At 41.1% G+C, this 26828-nt stretch overlaps 4 protein-coding genes across 4 annotated transcripts; 1 reads left to right on the top strand and 3 right to left on the bottom strand.

Moving 5' to 3' along the window:
* On the bottom strand, positions 3941 to 4516 carry LOC107621347. Its single transcript, XM_016323373.1, has one exon. The coding sequence runs from the start codon at positions 4514 to 4516 to the stop codon at positions 3941 to 3943; it is 576 nt and encodes a 191-aa protein (XP_016178859.1).
* Positions 15023 to 16435, top strand: LOC107621348. Its single transcript, XM_016323374.1, has 5 exons — positions 15023 to 15085; positions 15172 to 15437; positions 15533 to 15611; positions 15941 to 16113; positions 16195 to 16435. Exons 1-5 carry the CDS (start codon positions 15023 to 15025, stop codon positions 16433 to 16435), a joined length of 822 nt encoding a protein of 273 aa, XP_016178860.1.
* Positions 17551 to 18758, bottom strand: LOC107621349 (protein FAR1-RELATED SEQUENCE 9-like). The gene is made up of 2 exons (XM_016323375.1): positions 17784 to 18758; positions 17551 to 17667 (listed from the first exon to the last, which is right to left on the bottom strand). The coding sequence occupies exons 1-2, from the start codon at positions 18756 to 18758 to the stop codon at positions 17551 to 17553; spliced, it is 1092 nt and encodes a 363-aa protein (XP_016178861.1).
* On the bottom strand, positions 18762 to 22424 carry LOC107621350 (protein FAR1-RELATED SEQUENCE 5-like). Its single transcript, XM_016323377.1, has 4 exons — positions 22363 to 22424; positions 21793 to 21896; positions 19888 to 20037; positions 18762 to 19801 (listed from the first exon to the last, which is right to left on the bottom strand). Exons 1-4 carry the CDS (start codon positions 22422 to 22424, stop codon positions 18762 to 18764), a joined length of 1356 nt encoding a protein of 451 aa, XP_016178863.1.

The raw sequence follows: 26828 nt of genomic DNA, 5'->3' as shown, positions 1-26828 counted from the left end.
TTCTGACCGATAATGTGATATATTATATACATATATATTTATAGATAAATTAACTTTTATAGGATAGAAAATAAGTGTTACAGTTGAGTATATAAACGTTTTGGAAATTGGTATTATCGCGATAACCGATAAGTTTAAATGATAATAATAATATATAAAAGCTTACATTCCGTCTCTTAATTGGCGGTCATTTCTCCTGTTAATAATTTTCGATAATCCCTCAACAACCCCCTCCAGCCTCTGCTGAGTCCTTGCAAATGGCTGGATCTTCCAAGACAAACAGAAAGGAAGGGAACGTGCCCGTCGAGCATGAATGTCCGCTGAATCTTCTTCCTCGCGATATATGGGTGAGGATTGCCCTAAGATTGCATCGAATTCGATTCATGATCTGTTCAACATGCAAACGAGTTGCAAAGTTTTTCTGGATGCAGCGAGTTTCGAAGCTGTGTACCAATATGCAACGATGTGTGTTATACCATTAGTGTCCTTTTTTTTACCTTGACTGGCCGGAAAGGAGGTTCATCGATCGTTGCGTTGAAGCAGGAAATGCGGATGCTATACTCCGACAAGGGTTGACGGAGTATTTCTGGATTGCCCGTCGTGGCATTGGGATGGAACTGCTTTCTAAGGCCTGGACGGAGGGAAGCGTCGAAGTAGGTTACCTGTCTGCCATGTTGCTACTATGTGATCACGAGAACGAAGAAGAAATGCAAAGGGGTGTTGAAATGTTAGAGTCTATCCGTACTTTCGGAGACGTCGAAAGGTGCAGGGAGTTCTTCGCGGACATTTTCTGGGAGCGATGGGTTGACGAGAGACCATCGGATTTGGGACATGCCGTGGCTTGTACATCCACCACTTGCACTACCCGCGGCACCATGGCTTGTGTGAATGATGTGTCTCGTATCTTGTGTGTGCACTGCCTGGCGAATTACGAGGTCAGGATTTTGCTAAAGATGTTTAGATTTTAGTGAACGTGGTTGTTTATCAACTCCTGTCAATCTGCCCCCCGAATGAACTGTAGTGGGGTTAGCTTTATGCAATCTGCCAAAACAGTAGCTAGCAACTGGCAATTTGTTAACAATCTATTTCTTGGTTGAAAAAATGGCAGTTTGATCTAATAAATTAACATAATCAATTCGCATTGTTGTTCACGCATTACTACATAGCTTCATCCGAAGAGAGAAAAAAAAAAACAGAGAAAATTCAAATGCTGCAGAAATTAGATATAATTAAGAAAACCCAGTTTTATGTAGGGGTTACAGAACATCAAAAGAACAGCTAAAGAAACAAAGCAAATAAAGATTTGGAACATAGAAGCCGTAGGTCATATAGCCCCAACATCGTCTCCATTCTGCCCGGCGGGCTCCTGATAGTTAGAGCTGTGTGCCGTTGCCGGAGCTTGACCATACAATTGGCAGACCAATAACCCTAGCTTGATCTCCACAGCCTCGAGCCTGCCTTCCATTTCACGCCACGGTGCCATCTGTTGCTGTTCCCCTTGACGAAGATCGGCAATTTATGCCTTTAATTCGTTTGCTTTGTCTTCCAGTTCGCGAATGGTGGTTTGATGCTGTTCCACCTCCATGCGCAACTTCTTTTGCAACCAGCAACCTTCCTCCAGTTCATGCTTCCTTATACTCGCCCTGACATTCGCGGTGAGTGTCTCCATCCTCACCTGCCTTAGTTCTTCTTGTGTTGTTTGAAGACTATCCCTCAAATACATCATCCTCCGTTGGAGGGTGTCGATCAGATCTGCGGTCGGAGGTTCCGCGAGGTCGTCGGGACTAACGGCGTGGTCGTTGAGGGATTCGTGTGACATTTTCTCGGATGAAGACGGGGAGGTCTGCTAGACAACGAAGGCCCTTCAAGCAATGATTTTTCTCCCGGCAGAAAGGTTAGAAAAGAATGTCTGGTTTATAAGAACTGACGAATGGTTATGACTTGTGACGGACTTACTTGTGCATTGGTATACATTTTTAAATCAAAATTTTAGTTACGAATAAATAAATTAATACATTTTAATGTGTTTCATTAATGTTCGTCTGCTATTCCTTGAAAAATGAAGCTAATAATGCCCCTGGTGGTTTTATCGATAAATGAAGAAAAAACCTGGGAAAACGTGTGCTGCACCGATTGCGCAGAATTTGCAATAAATGCAAATCTTGTCAATTTGATGTTAGAATAGACAGGAATAGCTGAAGGGTCATGGACTACTATGAATAACGTTGCAGACAGGACAGGCAATGAGTTTATAAAAAAATGATTACTTGAAGAGGCAATGGGGAGTCACCGAATGGGAGGTCAATAACGGGGAACAAATGTTTTCTTTTATAAATAAAATTTTTAATACGAAACACAAAACACATAAATAAAATGATAGCAACACGAGTCACACAATGGCAAAATCATTACATAATACATATATTAGATAGGATAACCAAAAAAATATGGTGAACCCAATCCTGTCCTATCAGTCAAAGAGGTGGACAAACAGGATCAACTCATAGTCTGCCCGACAATGCACGAACGGAAGATGAGCAGCACCTCCATCACCGTCGTTTACATGCCACCCTCTTCCATAGCGTTAATGGTGGTAAATAGCACCCATGTTTCCACGGCTTGGACATGCATGCGAAGAACAGACTAGATTCTCTGCGTTTAGCATTGGCACGCGACGCAGGTGTATCCATATCCCTTGGATAATGCCGCGGAACACCAATTTGCAGGTTGTTAGGGCACCGGCCGCCTTAAGCCCACGAAATCTTTCCAAGCCTTTGTTCTTTGCCTCGGCGTCGTCACGTAGCATCAGCATCATTGACACTGTGAACCGGGCTACCGAATGGCCGTGGGCTGCGACAACGTGCATCATTTCTATTCCCGTAAAACGACACCTGCCAAGGAAAAGGTCAGACACAGCAGACCAAAATAGAACTTCCAGGTGCCCGCTCTGCCTGCATCGCGCTAAGAAATTTCTTCCCGGCTGGTGCGTGGGACTCACACTCCACCACCGTTAGTCCCAAATTGGAATCAAGGCACATCGGTTTAACGAAATCCTCCTCCCCTGCATTGCGTGCAGCGGTGCACGACATCCTGAGACTGCACAAGTCCCTGACGGACTGTGCTGCAGTCCTCGCGGCAATTAAGGTCCAAACATCGTGGGGAAGGTTGGCGGGGCCTGTCGGACGCTCCATCTCCTCTCCTTATTTTAAATGCTTGACACGATAGATGAATGGGCGGTTATGTATAAGTAGTGGACAACACAAAGGCTCCAAGTAGTTATGTCAATCGCTGTTGTTTACGGTGTCTTTATAGCCACCCGGTGCCGTTTGCGATGGTATCCCATCGGTTATGTACCGTGCCTCTACACCAACTCAGCCACACTCACATCGATTAGGGAGCGTGCCGATTCAGTTTTCCGTCACCTCACACACGGCTTCCTTAGCAAATACATCCCTTTTATTCAGATTATTTTTATTTTTGATTTTTTTTAACTTTCCGGTCAATAACTTTCTTTATCACTTCCGTTTTTTCCATTTCGTCTCTTGGGGATTTCCATTTTTTTTGCTCTTTTTGTGTTGTGGTATCCGGTCAATATATATAATAAGTATCGGTTTACCCAAGACACAGTTTTCCTGTTATTTGTTGGGATTTATAAACGAGTAATCGGCTAGATAATATAAATCGCTGTCAAATATTTACATCATGGATATATAAAAAACATAGCATTCATTACACGATAAACAATATAATATTTAATTATACGTCAATACTAAATCTAATATGCATGGCAATCCTAAACCCGAGGTATGTCTACGTATTGTTCCACCTCGTAGTCGGCGCAACAGCGGATGCACCGAATATGGTCGGCGCCTCCGACACCGTGGACGGAACCCCGCTCTGCCGCCCTTTGGCGGTAGTCATACAGAAGACCCATGTGGCCTCAGGTCAAGCATCTGGTCGAGTCACAGACCATATGTTCTTCTCCCTTTTCCGGCAATTGGACTTCATCTGGCAAAGAAATTGTGAGGACCGCGAAGCAACTCGAGTAACATGCGGGGAGTAAGCCACCCGCTTCGAGCGTGCGAAATAGTTCCAAGCCTTTTTTTTTTGCCACGCTGTCGTCCGTCCGGATGAGCAACTCCATTAAAAGTGCGTACTTGGCAGCGTCCAACCCATTGCTTGCTGTATTCTGCAGCATTTCCCATCCGATGGCGTGGTTACATCGTATGTAGAGCTCCCGCAGCGCCTCCCGAAACAGAAGCTCTGGGTGACCAATCTCAAAGCACCTCTTGAAAAAACTTCGCCCTACCAGGTCCCGTATCCACCACCAATTCATCTCATGTGGGGGTGGTATGGCAACCATCCTGAGCACAGTATCCTCGTCGCCTACATCGCGCGCAATGCAACACGTCATACGGAACCTGCACAGGTCCTCGATGAAGTTTGTCGCGACTTTAATGGCTATGGCTAACCAAAGGTCGCGGGGTAGTTCGAAGGCAGTAGACAAACGCTCCATTGTAACTTTCCGTTGGGCGAGGGACTGGCAATGTATATGCTTAAGAAGGTGTTATCCAGTGGTGTTGAGAATACACATGCTAGTATATTTATAGTTTAGGGTTGCCCTTTGGAATCTAGTTCCCTCGGCCTTAACCGTTGCATCTTAACCTTGGCGAAATCCATTTTCGTTTTTTTCAAAAAAAAAAAAAAAGACTTCTATGCACTTGCATTTTAAATATAAATAACATTGTTAATTGATGGCATTTATTAGATTTGTCGTTACGCGCTGGTGCGTATTTAGTCGACGGCTAGGAGGGTTAAAAAAAATCTAAATAAATTATATTTTAACTAATCATCATCGCATTCATATGTATATATATAATTAAGGAAAATCAGTCTTGGAAATTGCAACAGGCGTCCATGCACGAAAGACGAAACATGAAGGGAAAGGCCGTAAACACACAAAGTCCTAATTTGCGAGTAAGACAAACTTGAATCGCCACACATGCTCGCAGTGTACCCAAATAAAAAACTAAAGAAAGAAGCAACCTAATACTAACTTGGGCATGGGGGCATTGCGTCATAGCTGGTTGAACCATGTATCCTATATAGTACCAGGCGATTGACTTAGGTGTTCTTCTTTGATTTCATCCTCCATAACTCTGCCTTGCTCAACACACGCTCCCTGAGTTTGTTGAATGGTGTGCTGGTCAGGTTCACCGCAGTTGTTGCCCTGATCTCGTTCTCCCGTAACTGTAAAACGGTAAACACTCGGGTTTAATGTGCCCGTATAATATAATAGCCGTAATCTACTTTTTTATTTGAATAATGGTGGTTTAGAAGGGTAGGTGGGTGTATTTAATTGCAAAGATCCTTGCAAATGCCGACGGTTGTGTGCTCCATTTACAGAGTGTGATGCGTTTATGTTTATGGTAGCAGGGTATTGTGGGTGGAGTCACGGGTATTCGTTGTAATCATCAAACGCGCGACAAATCTTTCACCCGTATGGTACGTTCGTATGCGGGATTGTTTTAGGGTCTGTTCCGTATCCAAAAATGAAAGTTCTGAGTGATACTATACTATAAAATTTCCTTTTGCAATCACTTATTCTGGGACGATTGCGGTCAAATCTATCCAAAACTCTCAACAGGCTTCCACTACGGTGTTAAATCTGACCATGCCTTCGCCCCCTATCAACACAACGGGGCCATTATTTTAATTGATTATATCGTACAGGCATGGGACTGCGAGCTACATATGCAATGGGCGTAATGCTTTATTGCCTACACCAGTACACCGTCAAAAGGCATTGGTTGGGAGATGGGACAAAGCCAAAATGGCTAATAAATTATATGCCTTTAGCTATCCGGTTCCCTTCCCATCGTACGTATTAACCGGTTTGTCCTAAGATTGTGCCATACTTGTTTAAGCATATATATCTATATACAGTGTATTATCTCATACCCCGAATTGACATATACACCTGCTCGTCTGTAGATACCCAAGCACTAGGTCAGCGCGTCATAAAGTTTTGCATCGTGCGCATTACAAGTAAATTAGTGGCGGATGTTGCTGTCCACTATCGTGCGCGGATTAGTATTATCTATTCCCATCCCAATTATGCGCACCATTCCCCTCCCCCCCCTCCCCGGGAATCTCGTTACGTTATTTTTAGTTGGAAAAGTATAGGGGTTAATTTTATTGTTTCATTAACTAACATTAATATAAACCCTAAACCCTAAACCCCAACCACTAAATCCTAAACCCTAAATCCTAAAACATAAACCCTAAACCCTAAAACATAAACCATAAATCATAAAGCATAAACCCTAAACCATAACCCATAAACCCTAAACCATAAACCCTAAACTATAACCCCTAAACCCTAAGCCCTAAACCATAAACAATAAACCCTAAACCATAAACCCTAAACCCTAAACCATAAATCGTAAACCCTACACCATAAACCATAAACCATAAACCCTAAACCCAAAACCCTAAAACCAAAACCATAACCCTAAACCCTAAACCCCAACCCTTAAACCCTAAACCCTAAACCCTAAACCCTACACCCTAAACCTAAACCATAAACACTAAACACTAAACCATAAACCACAAATCTGAAACCCTTAAACCTAAACCCTAAGCCATAAACCCTAAAACCTAAACCCTAAACCCTAAACACTAAACCCTAAACACTAAACCATAAGCCCTAAACACGAAACCATAAACCCTAAATCATAAGCCCTAAACCCTAAACCCTAAATCATAACCCATAAACCCTACACCATAAACCCTAAACCATAACCCCTAAACCATAATCCCTAAACCATAAACAATAAACCCTAAACCCTAAATCCTAAACCGTAAACATTAAACCCTGTACCATAAACCATAAACCCTAAACCCTAAACACTAAATCCTAAACCCTAAACCATAAACACTAAACCCTAAACCTTAAACCATAAACCATAACCCACAAACCCTAAACCCTAAACCCTTAACCATAAACCCTAAACCCTAAATCCAAAACCCTAAACCCTAAACCCTAGACCCTAATCCCTAAACCATAAACACTAAACCATAAACCCTAAACCATAAACCATAAATCCTAAACCCTAAACCCTAAATCATAACTCATAAACCCTAAACCCTAAACCCTAAACCATAACCACTAAACCCTAAGCCTTAAACCATAAACAATAAACTCTAAACCCCAACCCCTAAACCCTACACCCTAAACCCTCTACCCTAAACCCTACACTCTAAACCTAAACCATAAATCCTAAACACTGAACCATAAACCACAAATCCGAAACCCTAAAACCTAAACCCTCAATCATAAACCCTAAACCCTAAACCATAAACCCTAAACTATAAACCCTAAACACTAAACCATTAACCATAAATCCTAAGCCATAAACCATAAACCCTAAATCCTAAACCCTAAACCCTAAACCCTAAACCCTAAACCCTAAACCCTAAATCATAAACCCTAAACCATAACCCCTAAACCCTAAGCCCTAAACAATAAACAATAAACCTTAAACCATAAACCCTAAACCTTAACCCTAAACCATAAGTCTAAAACCCTACACCATAAACCATAAACCATAAATCATAAATCCTAAAGCCTAAACCCTAAATCCTAAACCCTAAACCCTAGATCCTAAACCATAAACCCTAAATCCTAAACCCTAAACACTAAACTCTAAACCCTAAGCCCTAAACCCTAAGCCATAAACCCTAAACCCTAAGCCCTATACCATAAACCCTAAACCCTAAACCATAAACCATAAATCATAACCCATAAATCCTAAACCCTAAACCATAAACCCTTAACCATAACCCCTAAACCCTAAACCCTAAACCCTAAACCTAAACCATATATCCTAAACACTAAACCATAAACCACAAATCCTAAACCTTAAACCCCAACCCTAAACCATAAACCCTAAACACTAAACCGTAAACCCTCAACCATAAACCCCCTAAACACCAATGTAGAATAACATAAAGTATTATAAAATATATTTCTTTATAATTGGACTTTTTTGAAATACGATATTTATTTATTGTTTCAGGCTAATAAACAAGTAACGATGTTAACATTATTATCATTATTATTTTTTAGTATTAACATTTATCCCTCACATTATTATAAGAGAGAGAGGAAATCACGCTACATTTCTTGAGGCCACCTGCCCAACCTGCCCATTATTATTATTATTATTATTATTATTATTATTATTATTATTATTATTATTATTGTTATGTCTAAAGTCTATTTTTTTGTGATTTCTAAATTAATATTTATTTGTTCTATCTTTTCTTTTGTTCATTGGATAAGCTCGTTAACACTATCCAGATCATTCAGCCCCACCCATCAATTCCCATATCCTCATCTTATAATGCATCAAATTCAGGTGAGCTGAAGGAGCGACAGTAGTGGGAGCACACAACATGAAGGAGGACGAAGAGCAAAGATAAGGTTCCTGTATGGTCGGGCTTCATCTGGACCGGGTACGGGGACTGGGTTGGGATTCGGGCGAATTGTTTCATATTTTTTTGTATTTAAGGGGCATTTACGTTTCTTGATGTGACGTGAGTGACCGGTGATGGCTCAAGACTATCTGCGGAACAAGAGGGTAAGACCCATCATGATGCCCAACTCTACGTGCTTGTCAACTATACAATACAGCAAAAGTGAGAAAGTATATAGTATACGCTTCCCTTAAATCCTTACTCCATTTCCATTGTTGTAGATATTCTAACTCAAGACATTCAAAAAAAAGGAAAAGCAAAGCAACTTGGAATACGAAAAATCAGTTTTCGGAGTCGTTGGCTAAGATGGGTGACCATGTATTTCTAGACGATCTATTGATGGAGATTTTCACCCGGACAGACCCGAAGACGGTAGCGAGATGCAGAACCGCAAGCATAACTTGGCGTGTCCGACTGTCTTCTGACAGATTTAGGAGAGACAACACACTCGCAAACATCAGGAAATACCATAAGGTGTTGCTCCAGATTGGTGACCCGGAGACGTACGGTTCAACCAAATCTTTCTGTATTATGGACTGTATAGACGGCGGAAGAGTAGCTGCACCAATGCCAAAATAACTGTGTCCCCACGGATGGTGGAGTGTTATCGGCTCCGATTGCGGTATGATCTTTGTCCAGTATAGCACGACTGATCATGATTTGAGACTCCTAGTATGGAACCCGCTGCTGCGAGTCGCTCCGCAACTAGACGATCCGGCCGACAAACTACTTAGACAAGCCATCATCGGATACGCATTTGGATACCGGGCGGGAACTGACAATTACTACGTCGTTCATATGTCAAAGAGGCACGTCCTAGATAGATTTTTGCACTGCAATGTTTTCAATTCTGCAGAGGAAAGCTGGAAACACTCGTATATAAACGATCAGCGTCTCACTCACCTCGATGCGGGCTCAGCATTCCACCTTAGTAAGGCCGTGTGGGTCAACTAGGGTGGACGTGGTGCCACGATAGCAACGCATGTGGTCGTTCTGGATGTAGACACCTTTCTTCTGAGGAAGATAAGGATAAATCGCAGCTCAATTTAGCACGTGCAAGCGATGCGTGTGCTCGATGGGATCCCACACCTGGTCGGATATGAACGAAAACCGCACGGACTATTGACCATATGGTGCAAGATTGACTTGGACTCGATGTGCGTCGTCCCATTCATCAAGGTAGGAGTTGCTAGTCAGTTTGGTGTTCCATGGAATCCTGTGACAATCATGGGTAATTGTATGATCAGAGTTCGCGAAAACAATCATAAACGGGCAAGAGGTGCTAACGGTGGTTTTGTGACGGAGATTTCGTTGGATCAGATTAAATTAGATAGCCGACACAGAGTCACTGCATTCAAAGGTGAGTGGCCGAGTGACATGTACCTTCAGCGCGTTATAATTGTGGGGGTGGGTTCTCTAGTTCCCTGATGGAGCGGCCGCTTGTGTGATTTAGTCGCATATGCGGCAAGTAGGTTGTCACTGCATAAATCCATCGTGAGTACATATGAGCCAGATGTAATCGTTGTATGTATTCTAGGTATGTTTAAATTATGCTTTTCGAATGGATTAATGTGTATCGTGGTTTATTATAATTAGTAGAATGTTTACGGGAAATGAAAATTATCTAATTAGATTGAAAACACAGTGCCAATGCAAACAACTCCACGCTACAATCAATGTTAAACAAATCCTTTGAATTAACAATGTATTTCAGTCGTCAACACAAAAAAAAAATAACCCTTAACTGGCGACTTTGATCGGAAAAACAACCAACAAAAACGATCACGGATATCAGCGCGACAATCGCAATTCCACGCCTCCTCGTCGTTGTGACACTAGCAAGCATGTTGTCTTCCATGGTCATAGAGGCTGCAACGGCAGCCTCGATCTCTGACGTCGTTTGATGCACACACTGTTGCAGACAACGCACCTCGTCTAAGAGTTCCTGTCTGCTCTTCTTCAACTTTATGTTCTCGCTTCTGATGCCCTCGTTGGTTTCCAGTAACTTGCGAATGACATCGGAATAACGAGCCGGGGGCTCTGGATCGTACCACTGAAAGAACGAGCATCTCCTGCTGGTTCCATACCCAAAACATCCGTAAAACCTTCTGTCTGGATAATCACATTTCTAGGCGGTTCTGATTGGTGACTTCACGCCACAGTGACAAGGAGGTGTCAATGCATCTATGGAGGACGAGCTCATGGAAGAGGATCCCTGCATTGTGTGTTCAATAGTTCACGGGGAGAGTGAAAGACTGGCTTTTGAAATAGCAATGTGCAACGAGGGTTCATACTCACGTCTCTGCTAATGGCATCCTGTCTTTACATCCAAACGGTCTTATTGTTGACTGACACCTGTGACGCAAAGCTGGCACCGACCGGTTGATTAAAGCCTCGATGGCGGAGGCATATTCCCCCCACGGAGTTGTTAGCTGATGATTCAAACCATTAACGTTAAATATGTGCCCCGTTATATCCGATGGGTTTAATCTTTCTCTAGAAAAAATATCAGAAAAAACATGGGTTAACCGTGCCCATATATCCTGTAGGGTCCGGTTTCATCTGGGTCGGTGCGGGGATTGGGTTTGCCTGCGAGGCGAATTGTTTATGTTGTTTTGGGTTGGGTGGGACTGATGACCCAAAGCCTTGTTCAAAAAGAAAAATAAAAAAAGCTTTCCGTGGTCATTGTTTTGTCATTTTGCATATTAAGTTTTTATCTTTTTCATGCCACACAATTAAATTAAAATAGATTTTAATATTGTATCGCTGTGTGCAGACGCTACTGATCTCATATAATGGCAGGTCACCTTTTGCTATGTTAGGAAGCACTTTGCAAAGGCTTGAACATTGGACGGCGCCCGAGGTTGCCTAACCGGTGCAATTCTGAACGCATGTGATGCATCCTGCCTCGATAGAGCTAACCATCTTCAAACTCCAAGAAAGGCGTTCGCAGACCCAACTTTTTAACTAGGCAGCTAGCCGATTCGATCATCTTCACACTTCAAGCCATCGCGGAAACATAACCATCCCCACGCACAACCAACGCGGACCGACCCATCGGACGCCGATGACCGATACTACAACCAACAATGGCCGATCATGGAACTCCCGCTGCATCCAACAACGTGAACGACGACACGGCTCAGGTACGGTTGTGGGGCATTGGCCAGGTTTGCTTATTTTTTTTAGTTATGTTTATACTGCTCCCAATTCTACTGAGTTAGTTGTATACCACAACGTACTAACGAGCGCCCAATGCCAGGAGGACCAGAGAACACCGGGCCCAAACGACAATACTTCGAACGACGCGTTGCTGGAAATAATGAGAGAGGTACTCAAGAACACAAAGGTTGGTAACACCCGTCTCAATTTCCGCTCTAACTGTTTCGCTAAATCGAACCATCTGACAGATCTGTTCCGATTTTCCATGAAAGAGCACGCAACGCCGAATGGACAGGGTCGAAGCGAAAATGGTGATGATTCGGTCGTTGGTGGGCGGTCTCAGAGAGCCTCTCACCCAGGCGCAAAAGGGACCTGCAGAGAAAGTCAACGCAACGTCCAATAGAAACCGAATTGAGAAACAAAGACTACCAGTCGCCGACAGGGAATACATGCACAACCCGATGTCACGCGCCTCCATTCCCAACCGTAAACAGATGATGCTTCCAGGAACGATGAGGAAGAGACTACATCAGTCATCGACAAAAAGCAGCGGCGGAAACGTCAACATGTCTATTTACGTTGACGACGACGATCAGAAACGGGCCATGTACCCAAAGATGTGCAGGTCAAACATGCACAGCGTCAAACATGGGCCAAAGGATGGCAAGGCCACATGCTTTTTCACCTGATTCAAGGAAAAGGTATACGGGGGTAACCGAGGGACTATATCGCCTCAACGGAGCAACAATGTAGACAACCCGACATAGCGCAATGGACTGCAGCCAACGCATAACAGAAAAGGCAATTTTTCCTTTAACACAGTGACGTCATCCGACGAGAGCTCATCGAAGCCGGAAAGCAGCCACGGACGGATAGCCGACACCTATAAGCAGATTCCGCGACGTCCCCCGTCAAACTTGACCAAGAAGGGAATAAACACCACCAACGCATGGCCCATCTCTCAGCATGAGATGGACATCTGTAAGTACGTCTACGACCATGATGTCGACCCCACATGAGTATTCTATGTGAACATCAATGACTGAATCTGTCATATGGCGTCATTAGTGCCGGAAGGCCGCAGTTAAATTGGGCTAGTGGGTGTAACATCTTCCATTTGTTGACCGTAGGGAGATCGTTGTACGCGTCGGGTCACAACATGCAACTCGTTCTGACATGGGATGCCTGGTGGACGGATGGCAACCAACCCCGAAGGCACGTAGCAATCCATCGTATCCTCTTCGAATTAATGGATTTTTTCCGCTGACCCGGGTTTATTCTTTCCATGCGAAGTCTGATTTTTTTTTGTCAGATATGATTTGCAGATAATGGAGTTGATCACGATCATGGTTGCATCAGAGGGAGAAACCGATAAAGATCACCCTCGAATGGTGTGGTGCTTGCATCCGAAGTTTGCGGTACGGCCAAATCCTAATTCCGTAGTTTAGTTAAATGCATAATTATGATTTAACGTTCTCTATTTTAACACGAACCATGTACCGTTGACATGCACAGTGACTTGTTTCAACCTCTGAATACTCCCTGAGTAACCAGGCTGATGTAATGGACGGCGTCCACCCTGAGATTTTGGCGCAGCGATACGGCAATAACCACATGCACCCGACGGAAGACCTGCGCCTTGTAACTACCGACCGATAAGATTCTTATATGCAAGTTATAAACTTGGGTGGACTGAATTATGACTATCTTATCGTATTCGACTTTTCTATCAATCGCAGGTCTATATGCCAGTACTAGAAGAAGACTGTGACAAGTACTGGTTCTTGGCTGTGGTTGACCTGTCGAAGAAGCAGGTCTTTCAATTTGACACGAATGCAACTAAAGAATCAAAGGCAAGAAGGAGATGTGTCATACAATGCATGGTAAGCGACGCACATAGGTTAATTCAGCGTCCTATCCGAATACGCTAATCTTTTTATCTTGACGAATCTGTGCCAGCTGACTGCGCTGGATGGAATCATTGCAACTGACGGGTATAAAAAGTTACGCTCTAAGAGTGCTCCCGAGTTTGCCAGTTTGGACATCATGGCCGCACCAGGGGTGCCAAAAAACAGCAGCAGTACATACTCTGGCATTTGGGTCATGCAGTGGATGGCAATGGGACGGAGGTTCACCTACGCGGTGTTGCCAATTGTATGTTAACGCATGCATACAGGTAAAATGCAATTGCACTGTGTGTTTCTAATAAACGCCGCATTGACCATTGCAGCTGGACGAAGAGAAGATCAGAATCAAAATGACAATTGCACTGCTAACGGGAAGATGCAACAAGAAAAGTGGTGCATTGCTTGCAAAGGCGGCGGAAGCGGCCAAGACGGGAGAACCGTGTCTAAGCTACATGTGAAGCGGCCGAATACAACGTTTTTTTTGTCATGGACTGCATTTTTTTTGTTGGATGCATTGATACCAGTTATGTTATGTGACATTATTGGGCCTCCTTAATGGACGGACAGTCTTCGTGGGCTGATTATATCATGGGCCATATATCTTATTACTGTTATTGTATCTTTATGTTATTTAATGTTATTTTCCAGCATGCATCTTCATTGAGGATGATCGGCTGTGTCATCACCACCATGCATCAAGTTTTTCGAGTTTTTGGAGCTTCTGTCGGAGGTGGAGTTGACATGGGTGGAGCGAGGAGTTTTGCCTTCGATGAAGAGGAGAGGAGCTTCGATTAGGGTCGGGTATTAGCAGTTGGGTCGCTAGGCGAGTTCCAGTTCTGGGTTTTGGGTCGGGTCAGTTTCTCTGGCCCAAAACCAAGTAAAAAAAATGTTATTTTCCAGCATGACCCAAAAAAAAAAACAAAGTTATGTTCCAGGATAAAAAATTTAAAAACCATAAATATACAAAAAAAAGTGTAATTATGAACAACTTACCTGCTTCCATCGACTACATCAATACGTCCATCCATCACCAGGGCAAGGCTGACAATACGAAGTGATTTTTCACTGATCCACTCAATGGAATAAATGATAAGATTAGATTAAGGCTATAATTTAAATTCTGAATTCATTCGGTTATCGCCTTTTTACAAATCCGGTTATTGCCCTTGGTAATTGCACCAACATTAATTCCTAATTAATGCCCAGTCTAATCAGGTTTAAGGATTATCTATTAAAAAGAAAAAAAAACTTAAAAAGGCGGGAGGTGTTTTGCCAGATTAACGCACGTACGTTTTTCAGTCACAAAAAAAAACTTATACTTTTCGAAGAAGGGAAGCCATTGTTGGAGACTCAAAAGCTTCCGGCAGTAAAAAATCGGCAACCATCAAAGAAATCACAGGCGAGGTATCACAATGCCGGCGCTCGCTGATTTTCGCTTCTTCATATTCATAATCCCCAACATGGAGAATCAAATTGTAAGTTTTCAGTTTTTTTGTTCTAATCCCATAACCCCAAGGCACGCATGCAAGCTGACATCAATATCGATTTCTTACTCGTGCAGAGAATGCCGTCGGCCTTCTCCAACCTTGTCTGGGAGAACATGAGCAACCCCGTCGAGGTAAGCACCACAAATGGTCAGTCGTGGAGCATCTCGTGGGTTGTTGAGGAGGAGCATCCGCATCGAATCGTCTTCACCGGAGGGTGGCGAGCCTTTTACGAACACTACCATCTTCGAATCGGTGCCACGCTGCTATTATCGTATCACCAACCAAAGTTTTTCAATGTGGCCATCTACGGCACAAGTTTCTGCGAGATCAACTATGGAAGGTAACAAGATTATCTAGCGGGTTTTCTGTATGCATTCGGCTAAGGCGTTTGTTTTATGCTGTTTTACGTTGTACAAGAAACTTGCAAAACGGAAGTCTTCCAGCAATACCCACACATGGCAACTATACAGTCCAGTTCTTCGTGATAATCCCGGTGAACGACCCTGATACACTGGTATAGACGCCAATTTCAATTCCTTTACTACCTGCAATCATCAATCCATCCATGTATGACACATTTTAAACTTTCTTTTTTCACCATCCGCTACAGATGCTCCCGCTACGGTTCTCGCGGGATTATGGCCGATCCCTACCACGACCCCTGACCCTAACCACGCCTACAGGACATCGTCATCGCGTGGGCTGGAATATGGAACCTAATGAAATGATCGTGCTTCATGGAGGATGAGATGTTGTCCGGGAACACTATGGCCTAAGGGATCAGTGGCTGGTGCTATTCCGTTATCATGAAGTTCAAAACACCATGTATGTCATGTTCTTCAGCGGTCATACAATAGAAATCAACTACTTGGCCCATGTCGGGCCGGGGACGGACTGCACTTGTATAAGCTATCTGATGGCCCCCAGGTCAATGCACATAGCCGATGGGTTCAGATCGACCAATCCGTTCTTAGTCAAGCCAATCGTACACTGCCTGGCATCCCGTTTTCTCGTAAGTGTGTCGACAATTATTTTTAAAGGCAACTATTTCCGGTGCTATTGTTCTAGTCAATTATTTCATTGCTCTCACCCTAAAGAATATGTCCTCGCTTCCAGCCAAATGTCCCCCCTCTGTCGAGAGTCTACGAGGATAGCCCAATTTCGATTACCAACGAGAGGGGCGTGTGGACCGTTCAGTATACGCACTATGTCGGAAGGACGAACGGATGTTTTGGAGTAGGCTGGTCTGCCTTAGCAACTGCATGCCAACTAAGACACGGCCATGTGTGTGTCGTCGAGCGGCTGGCGCCGCAAGACTACCGGCTGCATATATATTGAGAACTCCTGTATCCTAAACCCCCCAACCACCGCCCCCCACCCCCATCCAAGTAACTCGGTCCATGGTGTTTTCTTGCCTCCGTTTGTCAAGTACAATGCTGCAAGATGCATGTCCATACATCTGTATCTTTAATCTATATTTTATTTCCAAGCATACAATTCTACCTTGCCCTCATTAACTATGATAAACACGATAATTTTTTCTGTTGTTAATGTGCACGTAGCATTGCAAATAGACTGATCTCCCAATATTAGAAATGTATGTCAATTAGTGCGTGTGAAGTTTGAATGTAATTTTAAGCTGTGAAGCTTAAATGTAATTCGCTTCACTTCACCTACTTTTTGTAGGTTTGAATTTTGAATTTTGAATTTTGAAACTTCACAATGATTTGTTAATCTCCTAAAAATGATAATTAGTAGTGGTTGTTTATCGATTCAGAGTTGTTGTCGTGCTTCATTTAGTGCATTCTATTCATCACGTCCGGTGTTTTAAGCGGGTGTTTTAAATTACATCTAGAAGCCATGATCCCTTACAAAGAATTTCAAAATCGTAATTGAACCACATGCATTTTCCAACTAGTACACAAGCTAGTACAAGATGTAACCAGTTCCGAATGTCTACTGCAAAGAGGTAGACGAATGGAGTTTTTTTAGGAGACGTGCATCTGAATATCCACTGAACGTTACAACCAAAATATCCGCATAAACGTTACATACAAAATATTCCCTTACCATACATATAAAATATCCACTAAATATAGAATCGCTATAAAGATGCCCCTAACTACCATGTCCGGTTCAACAAAGGGGTCGACAACGAGCGATTAATAATACATCAGGTTTGACAGTGGATTTGCAGCTCTTCGCATGACACCACTTCACCTCCACTTTTGGAATCCCGATTAAAATCAGTTAATTCTAGAGCACAGCCACATACCAACAAAAGCCAACATAGCAAAAACTTGTTTTAACATCGACGACATATAGACGGTTCTGTACCCAGATGAAATGCATATAATATTCGGTGTGCGGCTACAGCCTACCGGAGAATGTGAAAGGGATCGACCAACCTACCGTTGCAACACACGGTGGTAACGACTGTAGGCCCCCTTTGCTCAATCGGCGAGAGACATGACTGGCCCGGACGTGTTGGTCCCAGCGAAGTCGCTGTTAGCAAACCCAGCCTGCGTGTCACTATCGGAGCATTGGAACAAAGAAATCTCTGCGGTCGCCTACAGATCGCCGGATAGGTTATCATAGAGCTGACACCAATGTAAAAAACAAATTATTAGAACCATTTAACAGGGCAGAAATCTTAACTAGATCATCTATAAAGCGACCAACCCACCATGTCAATGTCCATCGAATCCATGTCATCTGCAACTGCGCTGGATGACTCCATTGTGCGGTGGTCCAGACACTTCGTCCTGTTGTGTCCCACCTCCCGGCACAAACAACATCGCTGGGTTTTCTTTCCACCATGAGCACTGTTACCCTTTGTATTGCGCCTGGGTGGATTCCGCGCCGGGGCTCTGCCACCCTCAGTAGGTGGCCCCTCGGGTGGAAAACTGGTGTCCCCTGCATCTTCGTTCTCGAAGTGCTTCAGCATCAGCATGGCAATCTCTCTTGCAAACTGGAACTTTTCAGTGCTGTGACATGAAATCTTGCACACTTTTTGGTACCAATCCATCAGGCACCAGTGTTGTGCCAGTTGTACAGAATCCCAAATCACGCCCATCGACTGCACCGCCACAAGTTTTGCATCCTTGGTCCATCTCGGCAATATCAGAGACCTTGGGATCTCATGAACATTGTTAAGAACAAGCACTGCAATTATATGTTCGCAGGGGACCCCGAAACATTCCATTATCATGCACGTGCATTGGACCTCCCTCATATCAGACGTTGCAACAACACGCCAATCCTTCCCCGAAGTGCCGTATCGAGAGACGGTGTGGATAAAATAGGAACCGTTGTCTTTAGAATCAACCACCCTCATTGAACAGGCCCTGTAAAGAATGGGAACAAACAAATAGAATATTGCACGAGTGTAGTTCTCGGCTGCACTCTGCTCCAACTGTTTCAGGTTGGTGGTCATAACAGGGTCACTATTTGCACACTCGAAATCAGCCTCCACTTCCTTTGCACGCACGAACATCAAGCATCGATGGAAATGACGTAAAAACTCAGTGTAACTGTATTGAGACTTAACATACCGTGATATCACAGCGTGCAAGCCCTCACACCTTGATGTTGTTCGAAATCTGGCAAAGAACTTTTCTCGTATGTGTGTTGTGGCCCAACTGTGCCTTCTCTCATACATGTCCTATATCCATCTTTTATCGGCAACGCCAAATTTCTCAACCATCTCAAACCACTTTCTCTGGAATGTTCGGACCTCGTAGTCGCCAAGCATGCAATCCCTAAACATCCTGGTGAATTTAGGCTTTCCGATGTTGCTCGTGGCGTTTCGGAGTAGATGCCAAGCACAGAGTCGATGGTGAGCCTCTGGAAAAACTTGCTCGATCGCAGACTTCATTTGCCTGTCACCGTCGGTTATTATGGACACGGGAGCCTTCCCTTTCATTGAAGTTTTCAACTGTTGAAGCAGCCAGACATAGGTCTCTTCTTTCTCGTCTGCCACTAGTGCAGCGGCAAAGACAGCCATTTGGTTATGGTGATTCACACCGGAGAATACTACAAGAGGTGAAAGGTAAAAGTTTTTCTTGTACGTTGCATCAAATGCAACCACGTCTCCAAACACCTGGTAATCAATTTGGCTGGTGCCGTCACACCAAAAAAAATGTTGCAACACGCCCTCACCGTCAACAATTTCCTTGTAGTACAGTGCTGGATCATTTGCCTTGCACTCTCGGAGATACCTTAAGCACGATTCCACATCTAGGCCACCCTTCCTTCGTTGCTTCGCATTTACATTGTGCATGTCCCTTGTTGTGTACAGGACATTATGATACCCGCCGGCTAGGCTCGCCATAAATCGGTGAATTTGGGAGACGCCAATGCCCCCTTTGCGCATGTCGTTCATCTGCTCGATGTCCGCTTCGCTCATCCTCCGATGGCCTGGGAGCATGGAAGAAAATCGCAACTCAAGAACGTTGTGGTTATGCGCGTCTGAAAAGTACGCAACGTGCCAACGTCCTGATTCATTGTCCATGCGGAGTAGCATCCTTGCAGGGCATCCACACCGTGTCTCGGCCCTCGGCCTCTTTTTCCGGTTAGGCATCAAGGAGAACTTCGGGGATCGGTACCCTTGTCGGTGGCACACGAACTCCTGCCGTATCCTTACTTCGCCGCGTTTTTCCTTCTGGAACGTCTCGCGCCGAAGCCATGGTGCTTTGCATATTGCTGGTAGAACTCAAATGCAATGTCAACATCTGCGAAATTATAGCGGAGAACATCCTCCTCGCTCAAGTTCAAAAAATCAATCCAACCTAGCGACTCGCCGGAATCAACAGCGTAAAACTCATCGTCCGCATAATTGTCAGACATTCCTCCGGCGCCGTCCAAACTTTCTTCCAATTCAACCACATCCCCATCTGACGACGCGCACGCCCCTAGTGGTATTTTCATCCCTGGCAACCCTGTTCCAAACAGCAACAATGCGGTAATTTAGCGAAACACGCAAAATTGGGGGATGTCCTCCAAAGAAAATTGCAGTCCTATGACGAAGAAAAAGGGGGATATTTGTAAATCAAGTGAAGAATGTTAATACAACGGGTACCTTCTTTCCATTGATGGAGACGGCGAAGCCATCAACTGCCGAAGACAACCGACAATGCAGATCAGGTACCGTCGTCGTCAGAGGTGAGGCTGTTTGTGTGATTGGATATGCCTGAACAGACTCGTTAACACTGAGTGGGGGTGGGAGAGGAAGTTAGCTCAGTGGGGAGGTTTCAGTCGTTCTCGGTGGCGGAGATAGGAAGAGACGGTGCGATTGCGACAGAGGGGAGGGGGAGAAAGAGGGTGCGATTGCGACGGAGGGGAAAGGGGAGGAAGAGGGTGCGATTACGACGGAGGAAAAAGGGGAGGAAGAGGGCGGCAGTAATAGTTGTTAACCAAATACTGAGTGTGCAGTTAATTCAAACAATTAACATAATTGTATGCATTTTAAAAATAGTAAAAATACCCCTTTTTATATGAAATTGCAGAAACCCCAAAAAAAATGTTGGATTTCATTTTGGCGCTCCCTGGATGACCGGTGCGCCAAACACCTAAATGGCGTTTCAGTGCGCTAACACCACCCGCGTACCGAATCCGTACCCTACAGAAGAACTGAAGAGTGACAAGTGAAAGCGAAAAGCCGAAAACAAAACTCGGAGTGTGGTAGTGAAAATAAATATAAGAGAAGAAAAGAAAAGAAAAGAAAAACAGTGTTTTTCTTTCTAGTTTCTACTCTTTTATTTGTTTGCTTGGCTTTTTTTGAAAAAATAAAAAGTATAGCAACCAATTTTTGTTTCTCAATATTTGTCAACTTTTTTTAGGATTTATAATTTAATGTTTAGAGTCAATGGGTTTATAATTTACAATTTAACATTTAAGATAAATAAAATTATCTTAAAAAAATTAACTGATATTAAAAAAATTGATTCTCTAATATTACTTTTATAAAAAGAAAAAAGTCTCTCTTTTTCTTGTTTTTCTATATATAATGATTATTAAATTATTATATTAATTAATAAATTTGATATAATGTTAGTGTAACAAATATATTTAAAACTATTTTACTACTCTTTTTATATTAATAATAGAATATTCAATGAACAATTACTTTAAAGTACAATGTTTTTGCTTTTTATTTAAATAAATAAATAATTCATTATTTGCAAAAATACACAAAATATAAAAGAAGTTATTTTAAATATACAACTGTGACTATTTTGCAAAATCCTAAGAGCAACTCTAATGAAATATTTTTTTGGGTATTAATTTTGACTTTTACAATAATTAAACTGATTTGAAATTAAAATTTGTAGTGGATATAATCTTTGAAATGATACTGATATCAGTAACAAAATATCTAATTATTTTAAAGAAAAACTAGTAAAATACTATCATTTATATATCTATTAAACTCAATGAATACTATAACCTTATTATGTAATGTTGTTAAATTGAAATGAAATCAAGCATTACAGTGACGAATTTTACGTGAGCGGTGTGTGAAAAAGAAAACAAGGGCTCTGCTAGGATTTTTTTCTAGCGCAGCGAACAAGCAAATTAGTACAAGCAATCAAGGGTCTTCTCCCCTTTCTCTCCGTATGGACGTGCGGCGGTGGTGGGTAAGAAGTCCACCCAAAAAGAAGAATTAGTTCGGCAAGATACAAAGAAAGCCAAACCCGATGGTGATGAACCGATTGTCAAAGCTGAGGCAGATGAACCTATTGTGAAAGTTGAGGCAGATGAAATGGCTATTATGACTGATGAAAACGCAAATCCTAATCTGGTGCATCAGATGGATAAAGCTATGTACAATTAGTGGAAGCTAGTTAACCCACCGGCTGAGGTTAGGGAAAACTCAATAGTTCCTGATACAAGCAGGAAAAAGTCTTCTCTTATAAGGAATTTCTTATGAAATATGTTATACATATGGTTTTATCTTCGGATGAAATTATTCAATTGGTGACTGATGAGTATGAAGTTGATAATGCTCTGTTTCGAGATAATGTTAAACTAGCTCTTCTCAATCCAAAGTAGGTAATAGATGTTTCTTTGGAAGAATATGACATGTGGTGTAAAACATGGGAATGCTTTTTAATTGTCAAGATTCTGGGAAAGAATATTGGTTTTCGGGCAATGGAATCATGGGTTAAAAGAGTTTTGGCCCAGAAGAGAGATGTGAGGGTTTTGGATTTATTTGGAGATTTCTTCCTAATTTGATATGCAGATGAAGGTGGTTACCGACATACTTTGTTTGAAGGGTCATGGCAAGTGGCTGATCACTGCCTATTAATGCAACGGTAGAGACCATTCTTATGCCTCTCTGATTAAGCTGTGCAGAAATGCGCAGTCTGGGTCAGAATTCTAGATCTTCCAGTAGAGTTGTATATAGAGCAGTTTCTATGGAGAGTAAGGACAAGATTGGTACTATATTCAAAGTTGACCATACCACCTCTATACACTCTAGAGGTAAGTTTGCACGCATTTGTGTAGAAATTGACTTACAATAGCAGCTGGTTCTAGTAATTCATGTTCTGGGAAGAGATTTTAGAATTGAATATAAGGGCTTACACTTAATTTGTTTTGGCTATGGCAAGTATGGCCACCAAATGGAGCAGTGCACAGAGATACAAAAATAAGTAAGGGAATAGTCGGTAGCCCAGACTTCGACAGGACAGACATAAGAGAATGTTTTGTAAATGAAAGGAGCAAATTCAGAGGGATGGTGTGCCAACTTTGAATTTAAATTTGCAAACAGACCTTTCGGAGTTAATTCCTCCCAATTAATGTCAGAATGCAGATGTGGAGATGGGGGAGGATCCTACGATCTTCGGGCCATGGATGTTAGCCAAAAAAGTTCAAAGGCACAAAGGGAATCCTAAAACACCAGGTGGTCTTGGATCCAACAAATACCTGTCCAATACACAAGGCCCCAGATTTGAATATTGGGCCAAGAAGACCCTACTGATGATGGATCAGTTAATAAATCCAAGACAAAAGTCACAAACCTAATAAAAAAAATCTGACCCATTAAAGGCTAAAAAGCCTAACCCAGCTAGAAACCAACCCACAGTTAACTCTTTAAGGATGGTGACCGGTAAAGAACCCTCAAAGAAAAGTGCAGGGGGTCCAACACAAGGAGATGCTGGAGGAAAAAAACATGTGAAAGTTCTTATGGATAAAGAAAAAGAGGTGATCAGTACACCAACCCCAAAATCTCCAAAAGAGCAAGTCGGATGATTATTGGTTGTCTCTAGAGCTAATTAAACAGGCAAGTCAGATGCTTAGTGCTGATGGCCTCGAGATTGGAGGAGGTTCTTTTGTGCAAGTTCACTACCATAATCAAGACTACAGGATAGCAGTTAATGCCTTTCGTAATAAGGCTTGGGGTAATCTGCCCAATTTGGATCTACCAGATCCTGGTAATGTGATTCTTGGAGGTCCGACTTCTGGTGAAGGGATGGAGGGTGTGGTGATAGTTCATTCTGCCAATAATATCTCTTCTGTTCAGTAAGTTTCTGTTGATGATGCCTTCTTTCTATGTTATTGATTTATGAATATTATTATTTGGAACTATAGGGGTGTTGGTAGTAAAGGTTTTCCTATATTAGTAAAGGATTTATCTCATTGTTACCATGCTAATCTTATCTGCTTGCTTGAAACTCATATTAGTGGAAAGAAAGCTGATAATATCGCACGTAAGTTTGGTTTTTCGGATTGGTTTCTTATAGAAGGGGTCGGTTTTGCAGGTGAAATTTGGTGTTTATAAAATTCCTCTTATTGGAATATTGATGTGATAGAATCCCACAAGCAGTATGTTTATCTCAAGTTGGTGTATGGTCAGGAATCTTTTTAGTTTCTTACTCTGGTATATAGCTCCCCCATCTCGGCCCTAGAAGTGAATTATGGTTAGGATTATAAAATTTGGCTAGGAAAATTTTGGGGGAATGGTGTGTTGGTAGAGACTTTAATAGTGTACTATCTGCATCCGACACTGAAGGACACTCAGGGTTGGTTAGAGATTTTGAGGAATTTGTGAATTGTCTTAGATTGTGGATTACAGGATATTGGCTTTCAAGGATAACTTTTCACCTAGAAAAGGGGGGCAACTCGAAAAAGACTTGATAGATATGTTGCTAACAATGCTTGGTCTCAAAGGTTCAGTATGGCAGTGGTAAAACATCTTCCTAAGCTTAAATCTGACCATATTCCAATCCTCTTGAACTTAGAGATGACTTCAGGTCTTGCAAATTCTAATCGGTCGTTTAGTTTCTTGGCGGCATGGCTCACTCATTCTGATTTTGATATTCTTCTGGATGGATCCTGGCGGACGGAAAATACCTTAGAGGCTAATGTTTGCAGCTTTTCTAAAGCAGCCAAGGTTTGAAACAAAGAGTATTTGGAAATTTTGCCAGACGAAAAGTTCGCCTCTTAGCTCGGTTAAATGGTATCTTTGATGCTCTTCATTTCTAAATTAATCCTTTCTTTGATAATTTACAATCTGATCTTTGGAGAGAACTGGAGACACTCGTTATTCAAGAAGAAATCTACTAGAAATAATGTTCTAGATGCAAATGGATAATTTTTAGTGACTGAAATACATCTTATTTTCACAGTACTAAAATACATCTTATGTATATAGCGGGGCGGATAAGAGCGGGTATTACCTAAACCTGACCCCGCCCCGTCCCTTCCAAGAACCCGTCCCGCTAAAAACCCGCCTCAGTGCGGAGCGAGTAATTACCCACTCCGAACGAGTAGGGGCAGAGTGAGTATCTGCGAATTCGGATGGTATTACCATCCCTAAATGCATGTATAAATATTGAACTAACCAAAGAGTAGTAAAAAATTTCTTCATTAATTAACACGGTTTGATATCTCTCCCATCCTATGTATAGAATTTGATCCTTTCATTAATATGGATGTATATATAGGGTTTAATTAATATAACCCTATAAATAACCTTTCTTGACGAACAGTAGTGTCGTGCAGAGTTTAATTAATGATAAATACTATAGTGTCTATCACATTAGACTTAATTTATTAAAACAAAACAAATATATAATATTTAATAATTTTAAATATTTTATTTTTATTTTAAATATTTTACTTTTTATTTTTAAAAATAAATTAAATAAATTAGACACTATAATAAAAACATAGAATTCGCCTTAATTAGTTATGTTAGGGGACATTATATCAAAATACAGTGGGGACATTTATATGAAGAAAAATTATATAATACAATACATAATATAATCAGAATTTGCGAATTTGTCTAACGAACCCCTTTCTATTTAACCTATACTCTATCCCTTCTGACATGTAAATTTCTTATTGGCTAACTCATTAACCATATCTCTAACTTTATTAACTTGGCTTGTTCAAAATTGACCAAAATTAATGTGTTAACCATAATAAAATCAATTCATAATTGACTAAATCTAAGAATGTAAGTGGTAATGGAGATAAATAATTTGTATTGAAAAAAATTTTAAAATTTTAATTGCAACATAAAAATTACATAAATTTAAAAAAATTACCCTACGTTAATTTTTATCCTTCCATTAGATTATTATTACATCATAAATGACCTGACACATACCATTTTATATACTGAATTAGATGAAACCACATTATTTTAATTTTATTTCTAAATACTTAACGATGTAACGTCGTTATTTAAGAGTTCTGTCTTTATTTTTTTAAAAAAAAATTTTAAGCAACGTTTGTTTTGAGATACTAAAAAAAAAGATTGTGAGACTGAAACTCAATATCATATTTGTTAGTTTAGATATTGATATTAAAATTTTAGTCTATGTCCCAAAATTTCAGTATTTTTTAAAAAATGAAGACATAAAAGACTAAAATTTTTGAAGATAAAAACTGAAACTTTAATAATATTTTATACTTAAAATATCTCTATTTTAATTATTTAATTTTAACTTTATTTTGTGTGCAAATTAAATTAGAACTTCATTTTTATTTTAGTTTCTTTGTTTTTTAAATTAAACCATCTATTTTTTTTTTTGGTCAAGAATTAAACCATCTATTTATTAATTAGTTCAAAAACCTCCTCAAAAACAAAAAACAATAAAAAAAATCAAATGACGATTCTTTCATAGTCAAACCGTAAAATTTTTTATTTAAAAGAGAATTGGATAGAATTTATTAAAAAGTATATTATCAAATTAGTTACCTTACCACATCCAGCACTCTTATTAATATATATAGTGTAAATGCCTTATTATTGATTCAATTGTGTAAAGAATAAAATATAAAATAGTTAATAAATAATGCATCAAATTATTAAAATGTTAAAATAAAAACTATATTAAACCAAAAATATATTTACAATGACAAATATTATTAGCCAAGAAAAATCTACATCGGTCACACACACAATTCACTTAACGTTAATTGCACTCACATAATGGCATAGTATATATTTATTTGGCTTGCAAAAGTAACTTTTAGAATTCTTTTTTTTTTATTTTCTAGAGTGTACTTTTTATCTATTCAAATAAAACTCTTTACGCTTATTTTTTATTTATTTACTCTCAATATAAATACCATATTTAATCTGGTCACTTCAATGTTATCATTGAAGAGGAATAATATTTGAGAGTCATAGTTTAGAAGTCATAATAATTTATTCTTTCTTTTTTTTTTTCACTTTTTTTTCAATGTATTTATTTTTTATTTTTTAGTTATC

This window comes from Arachis ipaensis, chromosome B10, assembly GCF_000816755.2.
Source record: "Arachis ipaensis cultivar K30076 chromosome B10, Araip1.1, whole genome shotgun sequence".
Classification (NCBI taxonomy): Eukaryota; Viridiplantae; Streptophyta; class Magnoliopsida; order Fabales; family Fabaceae; genus Arachis; species Arachis ipaensis.
This window is presented reverse-complemented; position numbering and strand designations above follow the sequence as displayed.